This window comes from Plecotus auritus, assembly GCF_963455305.1.
Source record: "Plecotus auritus genome assembly, chromosome: 9".
Taxonomy (NCBI): Eukaryota; Metazoa; Chordata; class Mammalia; order Chiroptera; family Vespertilionidae; genus Plecotus; species Plecotus auritus.
Window position 1 is genome coordinate 47,018,279 of NC_137783.1, and position 22,667 is coordinate 47,040,945.

A 22,667-nucleotide genomic window follows, 5' to 3' on the forward strand; every position below is an offset into this window, starting at 1 on the left:
GAGAAGGCCTGTTTCTCTTTTGGGAAAGTTTAATATGGCCCACTCCCACGAGCCATCATTCTTGCCCTTTTTTAAGCATGCCCACATTAAAGTGGAGCACACACACTGCAGGATCAGGCCAACTCTTTTGGCTCCTGAATCTTGCTCTCTCTCTCTTACTGCTTGCTTCATGGATATATTTCTTATTTCCCATGTGGTAAATAGACCTTTTAGGATGCTCTTCTCTGGGAGGAGGCTGCCATTCTCTAGCTGTTCCACTGGTGACAGCATGGGTAAGTCAAATCTGGAACTAGTCACATCTCCAGCTCAGTTTTTTTTGTTTGTTTGTTTCTTTCTTTCTTTGTTAATCCTCACCCGAGGATATTTTTTCCCTTGACTTTTAGTGAGAGTGGAAGGGAGGGGGAAGACAGAGAGAGAGAAACATTGATGTGAGAGAGACACATTGATTATGGTTGCCTCTTGCACCTGCCCCAACCAGGCCAGAGATTGAGCCCTTGATTGGAATCAAGCCCTTGACCCTCAGTCCGAGGGCCAACGCTCTAACCCAGGGATGGGCAAACTTTTTGACTCGAGGGCCACAATGGGTTCTTAAACTGGACCAGAGGGCCGGAACAAAAGCATGGATGGAGTGTTTGTGTGAACTAATATAAATTCAAAGTAAAGGAGCGGAGGGGAGAGCAAGAGAACCCTCAGCTCTTTTGGCTCCACGGGCCGGATAGAACAGCCGAACGGGCCAGATTCGGCCCACGGGCCGTAGTTTGCCCACGGCTGCTCTAACCACTGAGTAACCGGCTAGGGCCAGTTCAGTTTTACCAATAAAAATTTTAAATATTTCTATCCCCCATTTAGCACCGTGTATCTGTTCCTGTTGGTTCAGAACCTGAAAGGGAAAAAGGGTATGCTGAGGTGCCTGTGAACCCCCAACACTCACATAATATGAATCCCTATGAGAAGGCTAACCCCTATTTTGTAAAACTACTGTTTGGAATTCTCTGCTGTTTTTTTTAATTTATTTATTTTTATTTTTATTTTTAAATATATTTTATTGATTTTTTACAGAGAGGAAGGGAGAGGGATAGAGAGTTAGAAACATCGATAAGAGAGAAACATCGATCAGCTGCCTCCTGCACACCCCCTACTGGGGATGTGCCTGCAACCCAGGTACATGCCCTTGACCGGAGTCGAACCTGGGACCCTTCAGTCCCCAGGCCAACGCTCTATCCACTGAGCCAAACCGGTTTCGGCTCTGCTGTTTTTTTTTAGACGGCCTCTTATTCTAAAAAAATAACTTTGCTTTCTAGCCTGCTTTAGCCTGCTTGAATAATGAGGAAGATAAACTTAGCTGTCTGACCTTGTAGGCCAGAGACTAGATATGTCCATAATTTCAATGCCATGCCAGGTGCATTTTTTAATTGGATAGAACTGTGTTATTTTCAAGGCCAGCAGCGAGATAACCACTAAGTGCACACAGGGCCGGCTCTTTAATAAAAAGGGAAGTTCTGCTTGTAGCCTTGCTTAGAATTTGAATTCATTTTCTCTAAGCCCACTAGTGAATAAAGTGTGACTCCAAACTCTCTGAGCATTGCTTGATTTATTCCAGTTCTCTGTAACACCTATAATAAAGTGAAATCAGTCTACATATGACTCAGAGTCTGAATTTGCTCTGCTGGTATTCTACAGGGAGCAGTCTTGCAGTGAGGTCTCAAAAGCATATTTGATTTCTGTGTCATACACATTTAAGCCTTCAAAGATACCATTATGAATTGAATAGGTTGCTCATTAAAATCTTTCCATTAACTTGCTCTTTTCCAAATATTCTGACCTGCACAGCATTGACCTTCATCAAGAAGCGTATGGTCTCCATGAAGATGGTGGTAGGAGTTTGAGAAACACTATAATGGGTAGGATGCAGAAAAATCGATGAATCCAGACATTTTGATGCTTCTGAAGATATATTAAAAGAATAGATTATTAGATGTAAAGGAAAAATGTATGAAGCTCAGACATACTAATGTAGCCAGGAGAGTATTCTAATCTAATATATGAGAGAGGTTATAATCTGGAAAGCAATAGGTTGCTCCATACCAATGGTCCCCAAAGAGGAGATCTCAAAGGTTCTTAAGGTTAGTCTATGGTATTTCCAAATGAAGTCACAACCAAATAAAAGGATTTTTATAACTATTCATATCTTCCCTAATGTGAAACACAATCTATAAGTATTCTAAAAATCATTGTTAGAAAATCATAGGTGTGTAGTTGGCTACTTTCTGAGCTAAATGTAAATCCTTGTTTATTGAAAGAGTTGAATTTCAGAGCCTAGCCTCATATGAAGGCACTTAGGCAAAATGACAGATAAATAATCAACTTCAAACAAGTTAAAAAGTGCCATTTTGGTAATCATAGGGTTTTTCATTCTTGTCTATATTCCTCTTTCTTTCTTTTTTTTTTTTTTATCTGTATTGTACAGCCCCCTTCAGTGCTCACAGCCCAAGGGTAAGGAGGCTGGGCAATGGTTTGAGGCTGCAAATTCCTCTGGCATGGGTCCACTATGTATTCCTCTTTCGATTGGAAATCTTTATTCTAATTACCTCTTTTTAGTGTCTCCTTGGGAAATAAGTTGGATGATTTTTGGTTGATTGCTGGATCCTGAGATGATACAGGCAAAATTGGTTCTTGTGAATGTGACTGCAGTTTGGAGGATTCTTCAAGAAATCCATCTAGAATAGAAAACGGAGCTCCTGGTCCTAAATAGATTAAATTTTAATAAAGGGGAAAAAACCACAACGTCTTGCTACATTGAATGTTAAAAGATTATTATAAAAGATAAAATACAATTAATTTTCAAATCATAAAATACATTCCTGAAATATTGCATGGACAGACTTGTTTTCCAGACTTTTTATATTTCTGAATAATTTAAAGAATATAAGCTAAACTGATAGCACAGCTTCTGTCACTATATCTCCTACTTCAATCCTGCTGGTAGCCCAAGTCATAATAATGTCAAACAGATAACTCTTACAAAAGTTACTTGTTAAATCCAGATGAGCCAGGCCAGTGTGCCTCAGTGGTTGAGGGTCAACCCAGGAACCAACAGGTCACAGGTTTGATTCCCAGTGAGGGCACATGCCTGGGTTTTGGGCTCGATCCCCAGTGGGGGGTATGCACGAGGCAGCTGATTGATAAAGTTTCTCATCAATGTTTCTATCTCTCTATCCCTCTCCCTTCCTCACTCTCTAAAAAAAATAAATATAAACATATTTTAAAAATTAAAAAATAAAAAGCAGTGCCAGGTAGGAAAAGAACAGTGCCAGCTGGCTCCAATTAGAAGAGGTCACTCACCTAGAGCAAAAGATATGGCTTTGAAAATAGGTAGAAATTGAATAGATAGGGAGGGAGAAGCATTCAAGGCAGAGGGCAAGCCACTGGCAAAAGCATGGAAGTAATGAGCTCATTTATTTTACTGGATATTGAGGAAATTAAGGAAAAGGCAGGTTGGGGCTACACTTTTGATTTGACATTTGAATGCTAGGATGTTTCTCATATAGGCAAAAGCAGAGGGTTACAAAGAAATTAGCTAAAACTAGTATTTTATGAAGATTACTCTAACAGTGCAATGTAGCAAGGAGAGAGAAAATGTGGATGGAGACACAGAGGCTGTTACAACAGTATGGACATTTGGTAGTAGAAAGATGCAAGGAGCATTTTGAAAGAGAACCAACTGGTCTCAGGAATTACCCTGATACAGAGATGTGGGAAGCTCAAGCAAGAAAGGAAGAAGAACAGGGATGAGATCATGAAGTTGGGTGCCTAATGTAAGGATGTAGAATCAATTTAGAAGATAAGGAGTTGAGTTTACTAGTAGAATAATCCAGCTGCTGGTTTCTGGAGGGATGTCAGAGTTAAAGATAGACATTTGAGAGTTTTCAGTAGTGAAATAGAAACTATGAGGGCAGGTGGCCTCTTAGAAAGTAACACTGTATTATTGGGAAATGATTATATCTAATGAGTGTGATAAGAAAGAGAAGCTAACAAAGGAAACCCAAACTGTCAGAGATGTAGGAGGCAATCCGACAAGTATTTTAGGAAGGAGAGTGGTTAAATCACCTAAGGGTAAGAGATGCTCTTAATGAAGAAACTGTTAATATTCAGCTTTTCTGAGGTGTAATTTACATATTATAAAGTGTTCACTTTTAAGTATATATTTCAGTGTTTTAACAAATACATATACTATGTAATCACTATCACAATCAATGTATAAAAGATTATAATGTCCCAAAAAGCTCCCATGTGCTCTTTGCAGATAGTCCCCAACTCCCAGCCCTAGGCCACCACTGATCTGCTTTCTATATAGGTCAGTTTTGCTTTTTCTAGAATTTAATTTAAATGAAACCATACAGTATGTATTCTTTTGCATCTGCCTTATTCACTTAGCATAATGCTTTTGAGATTCATCCATGTTGTTTATTTTTATTGCTGAGTGGTTTTTGATTATGTGATTCACTTATCTTTAGGTGACTGGGTTGTTTCCAGTTTTTGCCTGCTATAAATAAATCTGTTATGAACATTTGTGTATAAATCTTTGCAAGGACATGTTACCATTTCTCTTGGGTAAATACCTAGAAGTGAAATTGCTGGCATATGTATGTTTAACTTTAAAGAATACATTTTATTGATTTTAGAGAGAAAGAAAGGGAGAGGGAGAGTGGAGAGAGAGAAACATCAATGTGAGAGAGAAACATCAATCAGCTGCCTCCCATACACACCCCAATAGGGGATTCTTCCTGCAACCTGGGTATGTGCCCCAACTGGGAACGAACTGGCAATCCTTTGGTACACAGGATGGTGCTCAACCAAGTGAGCCACACCGGCCAGGGCTGTTTAACTTTATTTTAAAACTGCCTGGTTGGCTTCTTGGGAGAAGTGTCTGTTCAGGTCCGCTGCTCATTTTTAAATTGGATTGGTTTGTTTTTGATATTCAGTTGTGTAAGTTCTTTATATATTTTGGATATTAAGGCCTTATCAGAGGTGCAAATATCTTTGCAAATATCATCTCCCATTTGGTTGGTTGCCTTTTTGTTTCATTGATGGTTTCTTTTGCTGTATAGGTCTTTAGTTTGATATAGTCCCATTTATTTATTTATTTTTTTTGCCTTTGCTTCCCTTGCTTTTGAGGTCAAATTAATAAAATCCTTCCTAAGACCAAGGTCCATAAATTTAGTACCTAAGTTTTCTTCTATGTGATTTATTATTTCAGATCTTATATTTGGGTCTTTGGTCCATTTTGAGTTAATTATTTTTGTATATGATAACAAGTAGCAGTCTAGTTTCAGTCTTTTGCATACAGCTTTCCAGTTTTCCCAGCACCATTTATTTTTTTTTCTAATTAAGCAAGTTTATTCTGTTTATATAAAAGGCTAAGTTGACTTGCACATGTGCTATACATATAAAGCTCTCGCTGGCACCAATCGCATGCATGTGTTTTGATCGGTCATTGTCGATTATGAATTTGGTTGACACTTCTATTATAGAGAAAGGGCGAGTAGCGATATTAAAATATTTCTTCTAATTAATTTCTTTCTTTTATTGTTTAAAGTGTTACATATAGTAGTACATATATCCCCCCCATCGACCTTCCCCCAGCCTCCCCTACCCCCTGTTGCATGCCCTCATCCCACCCCCACAGTGTCTTGTGTCCATTGGTTGTGCTTATATGCATGCATACAAGTCCTTCAGTTGATCTCTTTTCCCACTCCCCAGCCTTCACGCTGTAATTTGACAGTCTGTTTGATGCTTTACTGCCTCTGTATCTATCTTTTTGTTCATCAGGTTATAAAGTTCTTTATTTTCCATAAATGAGTGAAATCATGTGGTATTTTTCTTTCATTGCCTGACTTATTTCACTTAACATAATGCTCTCTGGATCCATCCATGCTGCTGCAAATGGTAAGAATTCCTTCTTTTTTTATAGCAGTGTAGTATTCCATTGTGTAAATGTACCATAGTTTTCTAGTGTTCTAATCCGGCACCATTTATTGAAGAGGCTTTCTTTTCTCCACTATATGTTTTTGGCTCCTTTGTTAAAAATTACTTGCCCAAGTACATGTGGGGGGAGGGTGGGAGGTAATCAACTAAATACCTTGTATGCATATATACATAACCTCTGGATGCAGACAGGGGGGTGGTGAGGGTCTGGAGGTGGAGGGCGGGGCTGGGATAGAGGTGGTCTATGGGGGAAAAAAGAGGACATATGTAATACTTTCAACAATAAAGGTTAAAAACATAAAATAAAATAAAACAAGACTCATACTGCCTAAAAGAGACTCACTTAAATCAAAAGGCACACAAACTGAAAGTAAAGGGATAAAAGAAGATATTTCATGCAAACGAAAATGAAAACAAAAAAAGCTGAGTTAGCAATATTTATATCAGACAAAATAGACTTGCATTTCAAGAGTCATATAAGCATAACCAATGGACAGAGACAGCAGGGGGTGAGGGCATGTATGGGAGTGGGGTGGGGGGAGTAGGGGGAATATGGACACATATGTAATACCTTAATCAATAATAAAAAAAAAAATGAAAAAAAAGAAAGAAAAGAAAGCCCTGGTGGCATTGCTCAGTGTTTAGAGTGGATCATGGGTTTGATTCCCAGTCAATGACATGTACCTGGGTTACAGGTTTGATTCCAGACAGGTCAAGGTACATGCGGGAGGCAACTGATTGATGTGTCTCTCTCACATCAATGTTTCTTTCTCTCTTCCCCTCTCTCTCTCTCCCTCCCTCTCTACCTCTTTCTCTCCCCTCCTCTCTCTCTAAAAATCAATGGAAAAATCCTCAGGTGAGGATTTAAAAAAAAAGAACAAGAAAAAAGGGAGTGTGCAAATAAATTTAAGAATCACAAGAGAGGGACCTTACATATTGGGGAAGAGAGTGAGGAGGGGGAAATTTACTCTGCTAGAACGATACTCCTTTTAGGGTGTACAGGGACAGTAAGTTATCTAAGATTTTTTTAAAAAACTGAATAACAACAGTAAAAGTTTCAGACTTTCAATCACATGAATGGGGAAATATTTTGGAAGATTTTTCCCTGGTATCCCCGGAACAACTCCAAATTCCACCTATTTTTTTCATTTCACAAATATTCACTGAGTACCTACTACGTGCCTGCTTCTGTTCATAAGGCCAGTAATTTTTTTCCAACAGCCACTAATCATTTCCATTCGTTGGTCCTACCTGCTGGGAGTTCCACCTTGGCTGCTATTGTAGAACCACTAGTGATTCCCCAAGGTCCTAAACTGGATTCTGCTTTTACTCCTTCTTCAACGTGCTCCACAGTACCAGTGCTCTTCTGCATAGATACTCCAGTTTCAACGTCTAAGGTACCAGCGCTCTTGGTTACTTGTGCCTGAAGCATTCGTGCCTGAAGCTGTTTGAAGGCCTCATGAAATGCCATTTCCATTCGAATATCATTGTTTTGAATTTCATAGTATAAACCTGAAGAAAGAAAGATGCTGAAAATAAATGTGACTAATTTGCCACCATCAGCTACTAGGAATTGTAATATTTCACTTATGTTTCCCACATTTTTACCAAAGTTTAAGAACTACATGAAGAGTGATTAAAGAGTGGGCAGACAGCCCTAGCTGGTTTGGCTCAGTGGATAGAGTGTTGGCCTCCTGAAGGGTCCCGGGTTTGATTCCGGTCAAGTGCACATGCCCAGGTTGCAGGTTCGATCCCCAGTAGGGGACGTGCAGGAGGCAGCCAATCAATGATTCTCTCTCATCATTGATGTTTCTATCTCTCTCTCCCTCTCCCTTCCTCTCTGAAATCAATAAAAATATATATATATTAAAAGGAGTGGGAAGACAAAGAGGGAATCTAATAATGGGATAAAAACACATTCAGGAAAATATCATACCAAGTAAAGTCCAGGCTACAACGCTGGTTGGTTCCAAGCAAGTAGCATCCTCAAAGAAAATTTCTGCCTGTTCATAGTTCTCCATCAGGACAGCCAGGACACCACACAGCAACAAGCTGAGAAGAGACCACCAACATGATTAACAACTTGGGCCCATGTCAGTCATGGAATCAGGACAACTTCATATAGAAGCTTATCTGCTCCTACTCATTCCCCATCTCACTTCACACATACCTGTGGATATGACTCTGGTTGAGGGAAAGGGCTTTCCGAAAACACTCCTGTGCTTTGATGTTGTCCTCAGTTAGGAGGCAGAAGGCACCATAGTCCAGCCAGTGTTCCAGGTTCTGGGGCTCACGAACCAACCTCTACCACATGAAATATCAGAAGGACCAATGATATTATGATACTACGTCATATTTTTTTAAATATATTTTTTATTGATTTTTTACAGAGAGGAAGAGAGATGGATAGAGAGTTAGAAACATCGATGAGAGAGAAACATCGATCAGCTGCCTCCTGCACACCTCCCACTGGGGATGTGCCCGCAACCAAGGTACGTGCCCCTAACCGGAATCGAACCTGGGACCTTTCAGTCCGCAGGCTGATGCTCTATCCACCGAGCCAAACCGGTTTCGGCTACGTCATATTTTTTAATGCATATAACATCACCTAGAAGCACTCCATAAATATTATAAGTTCTTTGAAAGCAGAAACTAAGACTTCTTTTTTTGTTTGTTTTTTTTTTGTTTACCACTGAATTCTGAATGCCTAGTACAGTCAATATTCTGGCTTATAGTAAAGTCAGTAAATATTTATTAAAATAATCTAAAAATTGATTACTTTCTAGTGTTAGTGTCTAGTCACTATAAGCTCATCCAATTACTTAGAAGACTAAAGATCAATTTTATGGTTTATTTTAAAAATTCGTATGCCGAAAACCGGTTTGGCTCAGTGGATAGAGCGTCAGCCTGCAGACTGAAGGGTCCTGGGTTCGATTCCGGTCAAGGGCATGTACCTTGGTTGCGGGCACATCCCCAGTGGGATGTGTGCAGGAGGCAGCTGATCGATGTTTCTCTCTCATCGATGTTTCTAGCTCTCTATCCCTCTCCCTTCCTCTCTGTAAAATAGCAATAAAATATATTTTAAAAAAATAAAAATAAAAATTCGTATATAACCATCTTTGTCATACTCTTGAGATGGCAACTGTAAGTTTATCTATAAATTTGTTTTAAAAAAGCACCTCAACATAAGTGAAAACTACAAAATATTGCTGAAAGAAGTTAAAGCAGACATAAATAAATGGAAATACATCCCACATTCATAGATTGGAAGACTAATAAGATGTCAATACTGCCCAAATCAATTTATATATGTAATCTCTATCAAAATCCTAACTTTTCTTTTGCAGAAATAGAAAAAGCTGTCCTAAAATTCATTTGGAATGTCAAGGAAACTGAATAGCCAAAACAATCTTTAAAAAGAAAAACAAAACTAGAGGACTCAAACTTCCTGATTTCATAACTTACAAAGCTACAGCTTTTTTTTCACAACAGGTTTGCTGCCAGAACACAGGTGTTGTGAAAACCACCACTAAATCTAAACCAAAATGGGAAAGGAAAAGACTCACATCAACATCGTCATCATTGGACATGTAGATTCTGGCAAGTCTACCACTACTGGCCATCTGATCTACAAATGTGGTAGAATTGACAAAAGAACCATCGAAAGATTTGAGGAAGCTACTGAGATGGACAAACTGAAAGCTGGACATGAGTGTGATGTCACCATTGATATCTTCCTGTGCAAATTCAAGACCAGCAAGTATTATGTGACCATCATTCATACCCCAGGAAAAGATACTTTATAAAAAATATGATTACAGGCATATCTTGGGCTAACTGTGCTGTCCTAATTTGTTGCTGCTGGATTTGTGAATTTGAAGCAAGTGCCTCCAAGAATGGGGCCGCCCGGTGAGCATGCCCTTCTGGCTTACACACTGGATGTGAAACAACTAATTGTTGTTGTTAATAAAATGGATTCCACTGAGCCACCCTACAGCCAGAAGAGATACAATAGGATTGTTAAAGAAGTCAGCACCTACATTAAGAAAATTGGCTACAAACTTGACACAGTAGCATTTGTGCCAATTTCTGGTTGGAATGGTGACAACATGCTGGAGCCAAGTGCTAACATGGCTTGATTAAAGGGATGGAAAGTCACTTGTAAAGATGGCAATGCCAGTAGAACCACACTGCTTGAAGCCCTGAATTGCATCCTGCCACTAACTCGTCCAACTGACAAGCCCCTGAGTCTACCCCTCAAGGACTTCTACAAAATTGGTGGTATTGGTACTGTTCCTGTTGGCTGAATGCAGATTGGTGTTCTCAAACCCAGCATGGTGATCATCTTTGCTCTAGTCAACGTTACAACTGAAGTAAAATCTGTAGAAATGCACCATGAAGTTTTGAGTAAAACTCTTCCTGGGACAATGTGGGCTTCAATGTCAAGAACATATCTGTCAAATATGTTTGTCATGGCAATGTGGCTGGTGATAGCAAAAATGACCACCAATGGAAGCAGCTGCCTTCACAGCTCAGGCGATTATCCTGAACCATCCAGGCCAAATCAGTGCTGGATATACATCTGTGCTGGATTGTCACACAGCTCATGTTGCTTCCAAATTTCCTGAGCTGAAGGAGAAGATTGATCATCATTATGGGAAAAAGCTGGAAGATGGCCCAAAGTTTTTGAAATCTGCCACCATCAATATGGTTCCTGGCAAGCCCATGTATGGTGAGAGCTTCTCTGACTATTCTCCTCTGAGCTGTTTTGCTGTTTGTGACACGAGACAGCCAGTTGCTGTGGGTTTTGTCAAAGCAGTGGATTGGCAAAGTCACTGTCTGCCCAGAAGACTCAGAAGGCTAAGTGAATATTATTCCTAATAATTGCCACACCAGTCTTAATCAGTGGTGGAAGAATGGTCTCAGAACTGTTTGTCTCAATTGGTTATTTAAGTTTAATAGTAAGAGACTGGTTAATGATTGTAATGCATCATAAAACCTTCAGAAGGAAAGAATGTTTTAGGGACCATTTGGTTGTGTGTGTGTGTGTGTGTGGCAGTTTTTAAGTTATTCGGGGTTTGTTTTTTTTTGTGTTTTTTTTTTGTTTGTTTGTTTTTAGAGAGAGAGAGAGAAGAAGGGAGGGGGATAGAGAGAAATATCAATGAGAAACATCCATCAGTTGCCTCCTGCATGCCCCTTATTGGAGATCGAGCCCATAACCTGGGTATGTGCCTTGACTGGGAATCAAACCAGTGACCTCTTGGTCCATGGATCAACACTCAACCACTGAGTCACACCAGCCTGGCAAGTTATTAGTTTTTTTAAAAACATATTTTTATTTATTTCAGGGAGAAAGGAAGAGGAAAAGAGAAATAGAAACGTCAATGATGAGAGAGAATCATTGATTGACTGCCTCCTGAACACCTCCCACTGGGGATTGAGCCAGCAACCCAGGCATATGCCCTTGACTGGAATCAAACCTGGGACCCTTTAGTCCACAGGCTGACACTCTATCCACTGAGCCAAACCAGCTAGGGCTAGTTTTTAAAATCAGTACTTTTCAATAGAAACAACTTGACCAAAAATCTGTCACAGAATTTTGAGACCCATCAAAACAAAGTTTAATGAGTAAAAGAACTTACAAAGCTATAGTAACCACTCTGGTACTGGTATAAAGACACACATTTAGACCAATGGAACAGAACAGAGAGCCCAGGAAGAAACCATTGCATATATGGTCAAACTATTTTTTATAAAGGTGCCAAGACCATTCAATAGGGAAAGGACAGTCTTCAATAAATGGTGCTAGAAAACTGGATATCTACATACAAAGTAATGAAGTTGTACCTAACCTTACCTAACACTGCATACAAAATAATATAACTCAAAATGGATCAAAGACCTAAACATAAGACCTAAAACTATAAATCTTTGAGAAGAAAACTTAGGACAATAGCTTCATGACATTGGATTTTGCAGTGATTTCTTGGATATGGTACCAAAGGCACAGGCCATGAAAGAAAAAATAGACAAATTGGACTTTACTAAAAAAAGAAACATTAAACATTTGTACATCAAAGGAAACTACCAATGGAGTAAAAACATAACTCACAGTGGTTTGGGGAGAATGGGAAAAATATTTGCAAATTATATATTTGGTAAGGGGTTAATATTCAGAATACTGTATATAAAAAATTCCTAAAACTCAACAAGAAAATATTAAACAACGTGACTCAAAAATGGGCAATAAATATTTTTGAATAAATGCTTTGAATAAATATTTTCCCAAAGATCTACAAATGGCCATAAAACATGGGAAGAGATCCTCCACATCACTAATCATCAAGGAATCAAACCACAATGAAATATCAGCTCTCACCCATTGAGATAGCCACTATCAACAAAACAGAAATAACAACTGTTGATGAGGAGGTGGAAAAATTAGAAGTCTTGTACAATGCTGGAATGTAAAATGGTGCAGCCACTTTGGAAAACAACAAGGTAGTTCCTCGTAAAATTAAAAATAAAATAAAATATGATACAGCAATTCCACTTCTGTGTATATACCCACGAGAATTGAAAGCAAAGTTTCAAAGAGACATTTGTACATCCATGTTCATAGTAGCATTATTCATAATAGCTAAAAGATACAAGCAACTCAAGTGTCCATTGACATATGAATAGATAAGCAAAATGTAGTATATACCAAAATGGAATATTACTTAGCCCTAAAAAGGAAGGAAATTCTGACATATGCTTCAACATAGATGAACCCTTGAGGGCATACACTGAGTAAAATAAGCCACTCACAATGGGATATAACAATTTATTCAGATAGACTGATGTTTTAAACTTGTTGTAGTCTAATTTTCCTATCAATTAATTTAAAAAAAATTTCCTCTTGAAAAAAATCATAAATGTGAAAAGATGTTTAAAGTCACTAGTCATTAGAAAAATTCAAAGTCACAATGAGATACCACTTCAACCCATGAGAATGGCTATAATTTTTTCAAACGATGGACAATAACAAGCATTAGGGAGAATATAGAGAAAATGAAACCCACATTCATTGCTGGTGGAAATGTAAAATATTAGTACAGCTTTTTGGAAAACAGTTTGGCAGTTCCTCAAAAGTTAAGCATAGATCCCTAGCTGGTTTGGCTCAGTGGATAGAGCATTGGCCTGTGGACTGGAAGGTCCCAGGTTCAATTCCAGTCAAGGGCACATGCTCAGGTTGCGGGCTTGATCCCCAGTGGGGGGCATGCAGGAAGCAGCCGACCAATGATTCTCTCTCATCACTGATGTTCCTACCTCCCTCTGAAATCAATAAAAATATATTTAAAAAAAGAAAAAGTTAAGCATAGAGCTACCATATGACCTAGCAATTCCAATCCTTAGTATATACTCAAGAGAACTGAATACATTCATACAAAACTGAATACATTCATACAAAAACTTATATTCATGAATTTATACATGAATTCCCATAACAGCATTATTCATAATAGCCAAAAATTGGAAACCAGTCAAATGCCTATCAAAAATGAGGAAAGGAGGCGGAAACCAAGATGGCGGCATAGGTAAACACCTAAACTGCTGCCTCACACAACAATTTCAAAACTACAACTAAAAGACCAACGGACATTATCCAGAACCACAGGAAGGCTGGCTGAGTGGAAATTCTACAACTAGAAGGAAAGAGAAAAGCACACTGAGACTCAGAGGAACTGAGGAAGGCAGAGGCATGGAAAGGGTGGGCAACTGAGTGCGCGGCTGGCTTTCTCAAGAGGGAGGGAGAAAAAAGCTCCTGACTGCGCTGAACTCCAGTTCCAGGCGAGACTCTGGGGACCTAGACTCATTCGGGGAGAAACTGGACTGACTGTCTGGCAGTGGGCAGAACTCGAGGACAGCTTTCTCTCAGAAGTGCTTGCAGTGATTACCACGGGACACTGAGACACAGGGGCCTTTTAGGGCAGGGCTGATGGGAAACCAATGCTGTCTGCTCCGCCCTGAGACTCCGCCCCATCCAAGCTGAGCACAGAGGCTTTTGCAAGTCTTATCTAGAAGGGTGTCTCCAGCACAAAAGTTCTCCCAGAGTAGACACAGCTGATCCTCAAAGCCAATTGGCCTGGAGGTCAATTCCTCCCAGTGATACCAACAACAATCAAGGCTTAACTACAACAAGACTGGGCACACAGCCCACAAAGGGGTGCACCAAGAGTGTCCACCTCAGGTAAGTGCGGAGGCTGAGCCACTGGGCCCTATAGGACACCTAGCACACAAAGCCACTCTATCAACTCAGGGAAGTAGCGAAAATGCGGAGACAAAGAAACAGGTCACAGATGAAAGAAATGGAGGAAAGCAAACGACTAGATATAGAGTTCAAAACCACGGTTATAAGGTTTTTCAAGAATTTTCTAGAAAAGGCTGATAAATTTAGCGAGACCCTCGAGGATATGAAAAAGGACCAACTAGAAATTAAGCATACACTGACTGAAATAGAAAATATTATACAGAGACCAAACAGCAGACTAGAGGAAATAAATACCTTTCAGCATTTCATATAATACTGGTTTGGTGGTGATGAACTCCTTTAGCTTTTTCTTATCTGTGAAGCTCTTTATCTGCCCTTCAATTCTGAATGATAGCTTTGCTAGGTAGAGTAATCTTGGTTGTAGGTTCTTGCTATTCATCACTTTGAATATTTCTTGCCACTCCCTTCTGGCCTGCATAGTTTCTGTTGAGAACTCAGCTGACAATCATATGGGTGCTCCCTTGTAGATATTTAACTGTTTTTCTCTTGCTTCTTTTAATATTCTCTCTTTGTCTTTTGCTCTTGGCATTTTAATTATGATGTGTCTTGATGTGGTCCTCTTTGGATTCCTTTTATTTGGGGTTCTCTCTGCTTCCTGGACTTGTAAGTCTATTTCTTTCACCAGGCTGGGGAAGTTTTTGGTCATTATTTCTTCAAATAGGTTTTCAGTATCTTGCTCTCTCTCTTCTTCTGGCACCCCCAAAATTCGGATGTTGGTACTCTTGAAGTTGTCCCAGAGGCTCCTTACACTATCTTCATATTCACCACCCGAGAAAACTTCCTCATGCTATCTTTTTATAGACTTCTTTTCCCCTACCCATAACCTCTGGCAACCATAATCTATTATCCATCATAGCTTTGTCTTTTCAAGAATGTCATATAAATGGAACCATACAGTGTGTAGTAACCTCTGGCACTGGCTTCTTTCACTTGGATAATGCCTTTGAAATTCATCCAAGTTGTTTTTTGTCTCCGTTGTTCATTTCTTTTATTGCTGAGTAGTGTTTCATTATATGGATAGATCATAGTTTATGCATTCACCCTTTGAAGAACATTTGAGTTGTTTCTGGTTTGGGCAGTTATGACTAGAGCTACTATAAGTATTTGTGTACATAAGATTTCCAGGAATGGGTTATATGATAAGTTTACAAGAGAGTACAAAACTATTTTCCAGAGTGGCTGTATCATTATGCATTTCCTCTAGCAAAGTATGAGGGTTTCAGTTGCTTTTCGTTCTCACCAGTACCTGGTATTGTCAGCACTTTTCACTTTAGTTATTCTAATAAATATGCAGTGGGATCTCATTCTGGTTTTAATTTGCATTCCCTAATGGCATTGAACATCTTTTCATGTTCTTATTTAGCATACTTAATTCCTCCTTAGCAAAGTGTCCAATTCCTTTGCCCATTTTTATTTGGTTGTTTTCTATTATTGAGTTTTGAGGTTCTTAATATTCTGGAAACAAATCCTTTGTCAGATATATGTTTTGTAGATATTTTCTTTTAATCTGTACCTTTTCTTTTCTTTTTCCTAACAGTGTTTCTCACAGAGCATATATTTTTAATTTTGATGAAGTTCCATTTATCAATTAAAAAAATAAACCATGTTTTGTGTCATGTCTAAGAATTCCTTACCTAACTTCAGGTCATGAAGATTTTCTCCTAAAAGTTTCTTAGTTTTATATTTTACATTCAGATCTACAATCTATTTTCAGTTGAGTTTTTAAAATATGTTTTTACTGAAATCAGAGAGAGGAAGGGAGAGGGAGAAAGGGAGAAACATAGATTGATTGCCTCCTGCAAGCCCCCTACTGGGGACTGGGAATTTAACCAGCAACCTCCTGGTGCATAAGCCACACCAGCCAAGCTTCAGTTGATTTTTATAGAACGTTTGAGGTTTAGGTCAAATGTTTGTTTGTTTGTTTTTTGCATATGATTACCAACTATTTTTTGAAAAGACTATACTTTGTCCATTGAACTTCTTTTACACTTTTGTCAAAAATATAATAACCTTATGTGTGTGGACCTATTTTTGGACTCTGTTTTATTGATCTATGAGTCTATCCTTTCACTAATCAAGTTAGATTTTAAATAATAAAATACTACTATTTATTATACCCATATTGTACAAATAACAGTAAAAACAACCACTGGGAAGATGTTTACCTCTTCATAATATACTGCTGCCATTTCAAAGTTCTCATTGACTTCTGCTTCAAATGCAAAGAGTCGAAGCTGTTCACTACTCTTATGAATGGTTGGGACAGCACCTTGGATATCATCTGGCATGGTCTTGTCAACATCAAAATGTTAATCAGACAAAATAAAACAATTAAAAGTAGAGAAGTTTTAGAAATATAAACCAGATGTGACACTCCAGTCATGAGGTCTAAAATGATATTGAGGTTTCTTACGTCTTGCCAATACAGTGAGAGAGTAGAGAATGAACCAAGAGAGAAATATCAATGGTGAAAGGGAAGCTCTTGTATCTAAATACTAACAGTTTGAGCTCATGGAAATGAGTAAAAATTACTGCTCTCCCCAGTCCTCAGGGTAGTCAGAATCCCTAAGCAAGTTGCCTCTGACCTCAAACAGATTTATTTTCTCTGGTGTATGGAAAATTATTATCATTTTCAGGTGCCATGATATGAAAAAGGTTGACACATACTAACTAGAGTCTTCAAATATCAAGAAAACAGGAGACGAAGGTTAAAGCTTTGGAAGATTCTAGTGGGATATATAGACAGATGGACTCTATAAAGGATACATTATAGAAACAGCCAGAAAGGTAGGAGGGCACCCAGAAAAATAATATATCCTATACACCCAGATAGAAAAGCAAGTCTGGTATAATAAGTAATATCCTGGATGAGAAACTTTGGCCAAGGAAGACACCCCAAAATTCTTTAGTTACAAGTAAAAATAATATCAGTGACTTTAACAAGTAGAGTTGCTTAGAGATGTGAAGAGTAAAGTAAATTCGAGATGGGCCAAAGAGAGCTGCTGATAATTGATTTATGCCTCTGTTCTTTGTTCTTTTTAATTTTGATGATCTTGACCTCAAAATCCCTTCAGCAACACACTTCCATACCCAAACCCAAAATATTCTACCTCTATTATCCCACTCCCAGAACCCACATTACAAATCTTCTACCCTTAGGTCACTTAGTCCCCTTAAAACTGTTCTCTGACTTCATTTCCTTCACTTCCAACATGCCCATCATTTCCCAAGTGGATAAACCTAGACCTCATGAGCATCCACACATACTACTCTATCACCAGCACACTCAAGTCCCAGGCATCTTTCTCCTTCTCCTGTACTTGTCCTGGAAACTCCCAAATTAGAGCATTCCTATAACCTGACCTCATTTTTAGATAGGGGCTGCTATCTGGTCCTGAGGAAAACTATATACAAATAGAGATATTTGAGCTGCCACAGACTCTTCTGGCATTCAGTCTTGGCTGAAGGCCTTTAATACTATTAGCAAACTATGTAATTTGTCCTTGTTCAGCAACATATACCATAAAGTGATGCAATATCTAATTTTTTTTCTTTTTCTTCAAGCTTTTAATTCAACCCTTACCCTCTTCACTTTCAGTAAAGATGTTACTTCACAAAGGAAATAGAAATCATTAGGCGAGAAATCCCTCAACTTTTATATATGTACTTGAGGCACTGTGCACGAAATTCGTGCATAGGGGGTTAGGGGGTGTCCCTCAGCCCAGCCTGCACCCTCTCCAATCTGAGATCCCTCGTGGGATGTCTGACTGCCCGTTTAGGCCCAACTGGGATCGGGCCTAAATGGGCAGTTGGACATCCCTCTCACAATCCAGGACTGCTGGCTCCCAACCGCTCGCCTGCCTGCCTGCCTGATTGCCCCTAACCACTTCTGCCTGCCAGCCTGATCTCTCCCTAACCACTCCCTTGACAGCCTGATCAACACCTAACTGCTCCCCTGCCAGCCTGTTTGCCCCTAACTGCCCTCCCCTGCCGGCCTGGTCACCCCAAACTGCCCTCCCCTGCTGGCCCGGTCGCCCCTAACTGCTCTCCCCTGCCGGCCTGGTCGCCTCCAACTGCCCTCCCCTGCAGGCCTAGTTCCCCCCAACTTCCCTCTCCTGCAGGCCTGGTCCCCCCCCCAACTGCCCTCCCTGCAGGCCTGGGTCCCCCCAACTGCCCTCCCCTGCTGGCCCGGTCACCCCTAACTGCCCTCCCCTGCAGGCCTGGTTCCCCCCAACTGCCCTCCCTGCAGGCCTGGTCGCCCCCAACTGTCCTCTTCTGCCATCCCAGTCACCCCTAACTGCCCTCCCCTGCCAGCCATCTTGTGGTGGCCATCTTGTGTCCACATGGGGGCTGCCATCTTTGACCACATGGAGACAGCCATCTTGTGTGTTGGAGTGATGGTCAATTTGCATATTACCTCTTTATTATATAGGATATATTATTGGTTTCAGAGAGGAAGGGAAAGAGGAAGAGAGGGAGGGAGAGAGAGAGAGAGAGAGAGAGAGAGAGAGAGAGAGAGAGAGACAGAGAGAGAGAGACAGAGAGACAGAGAGACAGAGAGACAGAGACAGAGAGAGAAACATCAATGATGAGAGAGAAGCATTGATAGACTGCCTCCTGCACACCCCCTATTGGGGATCGAGCCCAAAACCTGGGCATGTGCCCCTGATTGGAGTTGAATCTGGGACCCTTCAGTCCACAGGCTAATGCTCTATCCACTGAGCCAAACTGGCTAGGGCAAAATCCCTGAATTTTTTAACTCCACACCTAAATTGTTTATTTCTGCATCCATCATATCTCTTCCTTTCAGTCTCAGAGAAAGAGGCATAGTATCCTTCCATGTTATAAGGCTAATTCTTCCATATTTAAACTCTTAATCCTTTCCCACTTATATACCCTGAGCTTGCCATTGATTATCTCCTTTCCCTCTATTTTCACATTCTCCCAATCTGCTGACACCTTTTCCCAAACCTGTGGACATGCTAAAGGTGTTTCTATGGTAAAAAAAAAAAAATCTCTGTAATTTCTAGCTACTACTTTCCTACTTCTTACCTTCATCTTTCAATTTTTTGAGTTTATATTTGTTTCCTAAGCACTCATTTACTCCTCAATTTGTTATAATTTGAATCCACTCCATTAGCCCAATGAAATTGCTATGTAAAGGTTAAAAAAAACCTCCTTATTGTCAAATCCAATGAAAAAATTTCCAATTGTTTATCCCCCGAGTTTTATTGAGATATAATTGTCATATATCACTGTATAAGTTTAAGATGCACAGCATGATGGTTTGCCTTACATATATTGTGAAATGATTACTGCAATAAGTTTAGTTTGAATCCATCATCTCATATCCTATATAATAAAGAGCTAATATGCTAATTAGACTGGACAGAGGAACCACCTTCCAGACAACCTTCTAAATGACCAGTGGACAGGGCTGCAGGGCTGTGAGGCAGCAGGGGCTGTGAGGGCCAAGCCCCTTGCACGAATTTTGTGCATCGGGCCTCTAGTAGATATAATAAAAAGGGCAAACAAGAAAAAAATATTTTTTCCTTGTGATGAGAACTCTTAACATAAACGTTCATATATATTATATAGCAGAGTTAACTATGTTCATCATACTGTATATTGTATCCTTAGTACTTATTTATCTTATAACTGGAAGTTTGTACCTTTTAACAAACTCCTCCTCTTCCCACCACAGAATTTTGTTTTTCTTGAATTCCTAAGAATATCTGATAATGATGACTACTTTTTCTTCTTAAAAATTTCTTCTCTGAGCTTCTGGCTGTCTTGCCATTTTAACAATTCACTTGCCTCTTTCATTAATGTTTTTACTCTCCCATCCTCTAAATGTTGGTTTTCCTAGGGTTCTACCAGCAGCTTGTTCTTCTCTCTACTTATGTTTTTCTAGGCAGCTTCATCTATGACCATAGTTTAACTAGCATCTATATACTCATGGCTCTCCAAATTTCATTTTGCTCTCTCTTGAGCAAAACCCCACTATAACCAATGTTCAAAATGTAATTCAACATCAATTGCCTCCCACCAAATTTACTCAGGTTGTATTTCTTGTCCTGGTCAATGGTACTACCAGCTACCCAATCACTAAGCCTTAAACTTAAGAAGTTTTTACTTCTTTTCCTCTATACAAGGTAAGAATCAGTTAACATCACCAGTTTCACCAACTCTAACCCACCCTACATACTTCTATTAGAATGTTTTTTATACAAAGCCCACTCTACACTACACTCCCCCACCAGGAACTGGCTTCATCTCCTGTTTCTTTGGCCCTCACCACTTCAACCTCCACTCCTGAACTGTATGTAGTTTCTATCCTATATAATCCTATATAATAAAAGGGTAATATGCAAATCGACAGAATGGCGGAACGACCAGTTGCTATGATGCGCACTGACCACCAGGGGGCAGATGCTCAATGCAGGAGCTGCCCCCTGGTGGTCAGTGCACTCCCATTAGCTGGGCTGACACCTGGTGCGCATAGAGGCCTGCCTCTGTGACAGCACTAAGGATGTCCCACTGTGGCTTAGGCCTGGGGAGTGGGCCTAAGCTGTCAGTCAGACATCTCTAGAGGGCTTCCAGACTGTGAAAGAGTGCAGGCCGGGCTGAGGGACCCGCCCTCCCCCAGCTTTCCCCGCTAGTGCCCCTAGTGCACGAATGTCGTGCACTGGGCCTCTAGTATATATCATATTCTTCCAGTTTCCAAGCCTTTTTGATGTTCCCTATGATTCCAATGCTCTGAAACATCCCCCTGGATAACTTCCTTTTAGCCTTCAAAGCCCAACTCAAGACACAGCTCCTCTGTAAATCCTTCCCTGAAAGGTCTCAGAGTAAAGTTTACCACTTTTTCTGTTTTAGACAACAGTAATTGCCATTTCATGCTCAACTGCTTTCCAACTCAAATCATCCAAATCATCTGTGCCCAAGGCAGAATTGTACTCTTAGTCTGAGAATACTAGACACTCCTTGCCTACCTCTTCAAGGAGGCTAAAGAAAGTGAGAGAGGCCTGGCCGGCATGGCTCAGTTGTTAGAGCATTGGCCCCCAGTCCAAAGGGTCCAGGGTTCGATTCCCTGTAAGGGGCACATACCAGGATTGCAGATTTCCTGCCCCAGTTCAGGACATATGTGGGAAGCAACCAATTGATGTGGCTCTCTCATAACAATGTTCCTCTCTCCCTCTCTCTTTCCCCCAATCCCTTCCCTTTCACTCTGTCTAAAATTAATGGAAAAAATATCCTCGGGTGAGGATTAACAACAACAAAAAAAGAAAGTGAGAGAAAAGTGATGGTGGCAGAGAAGAAAGAAACAGTGAAGGAAAGAGCAAACAGAATAGGGGGTTTGAGGAAGCATAGCTGGTTAGAGACAGATTATGAGGGTGTGTGTGTGGGGGGGGGGCTGATTTTGTCATTGTTTTAAAATAAACCACAACTGCAAGAATTAAAAAATGAGCAAATGAAGGCAAGATGCAAGCTGTGCAAATAATAGATATAAACAGACAAGTGGGAGGAAAGCAGACCGGCACCTTCAAATAGAAAAGGCATATTTGAAGTGTTATTGTCATTCAGGTATAATATCTGAAAACTCATAGTTTTTTCTTTATTTTTATTATCAGTCTTAAAGACAAAAAAAAGTGAGAATTCCACACATTCACAGAACAAACAGAATGATCATTTTCATTTCATAATTTAAATAGCCTATTTTATCTCTTTTTTATCTATCACATTTATGACAGTTATGAAATTAATTTTCTAGGAAGCTGAAAGAGCATACAGATTGTTCTCCCCCAAATAATTTAGGCATTTTCTTATTCATCTTTGTGTTTCAGTCCCTAGCAGAGAGCAGATACCTCACCAAACATCTGTAGAATTCAAGAAGAGAAGAAGCAAGGAAGAAAGGAATCATTCAGGGGAAACCCTGATGCCCTACTAAGAAAAGGAAGAGCTCTTAGTTGTTGAATACCTACCTGGTTTAAGGCCACATGCATTTGATCCACCAAGAACACATAGAGCTCACTAATGAATGTCTGCAGTTCCTCTTGGTTTTCAAATGGTATTGTCTTCAAGTACTTCTCTCTCACAATCTTTACCACAGCATGCTGCAAGAGACACAGATCACTGGGCTAATAGCACAGGCAGCACAGACCTCCCTTGAGTTTCTGGTCTAAGGTTCATCAGAATTTCAGAAAGTAATTGATTTCTCCCTTGGCAACTGCTAAACTGTTGGCTCACAGATTTCTCCCTAATCAACATACTCTATATGACTTTTCTTGATGTCATCATCATCCTAATATGGTCAATGAAGGACTCATACTGTGTGAAGAGCATCATAAAACTGAAGAAAACCTTA

At 39.8% G+C, this 22,667-nt stretch overlaps 1 protein-coding gene and 1 pseudogene across 2 annotated transcripts in view; one reads left to right on the top strand and one right to left on the bottom strand.

Moving 5' to 3' along the window:
- Window positions 1–22,667, bottom strand: part of CFAP70 (cilia and flagella associated protein 70) — a gene marked incomplete at its 5' end in the record, with an annotated part of 105,526 nt that overhangs the window by 20,076 nt on the left and 62,783 nt on the right. Inside the window, 7 exon segments of the mRNA XM_080642132.1 lie at window positions 1,823–1,944; window positions 2,589–2,744; window positions 7,237–7,497; window positions 7,922–8,037; window positions 8,156–8,289; window positions 16,465–16,590; window positions 22,285–22,416. Of these exon segments, the coding sequence (XP_080498258.1) occupies window positions 1,823–1,944; window positions 2,589–2,744; window positions 7,237–7,497; window positions 7,922–8,037; window positions 8,156–8,289; window positions 16,465–16,590; window positions 22,285–22,416 (1,047 nt within the window).
- Window positions 9,531–10,849, top strand: LOC308258217 (elongation factor 1-alpha 1-like; annotated as a pseudogene). The gene has a single exon. The product of its transcript is annotated as an elongation factor 1-alpha 1-like (transcript).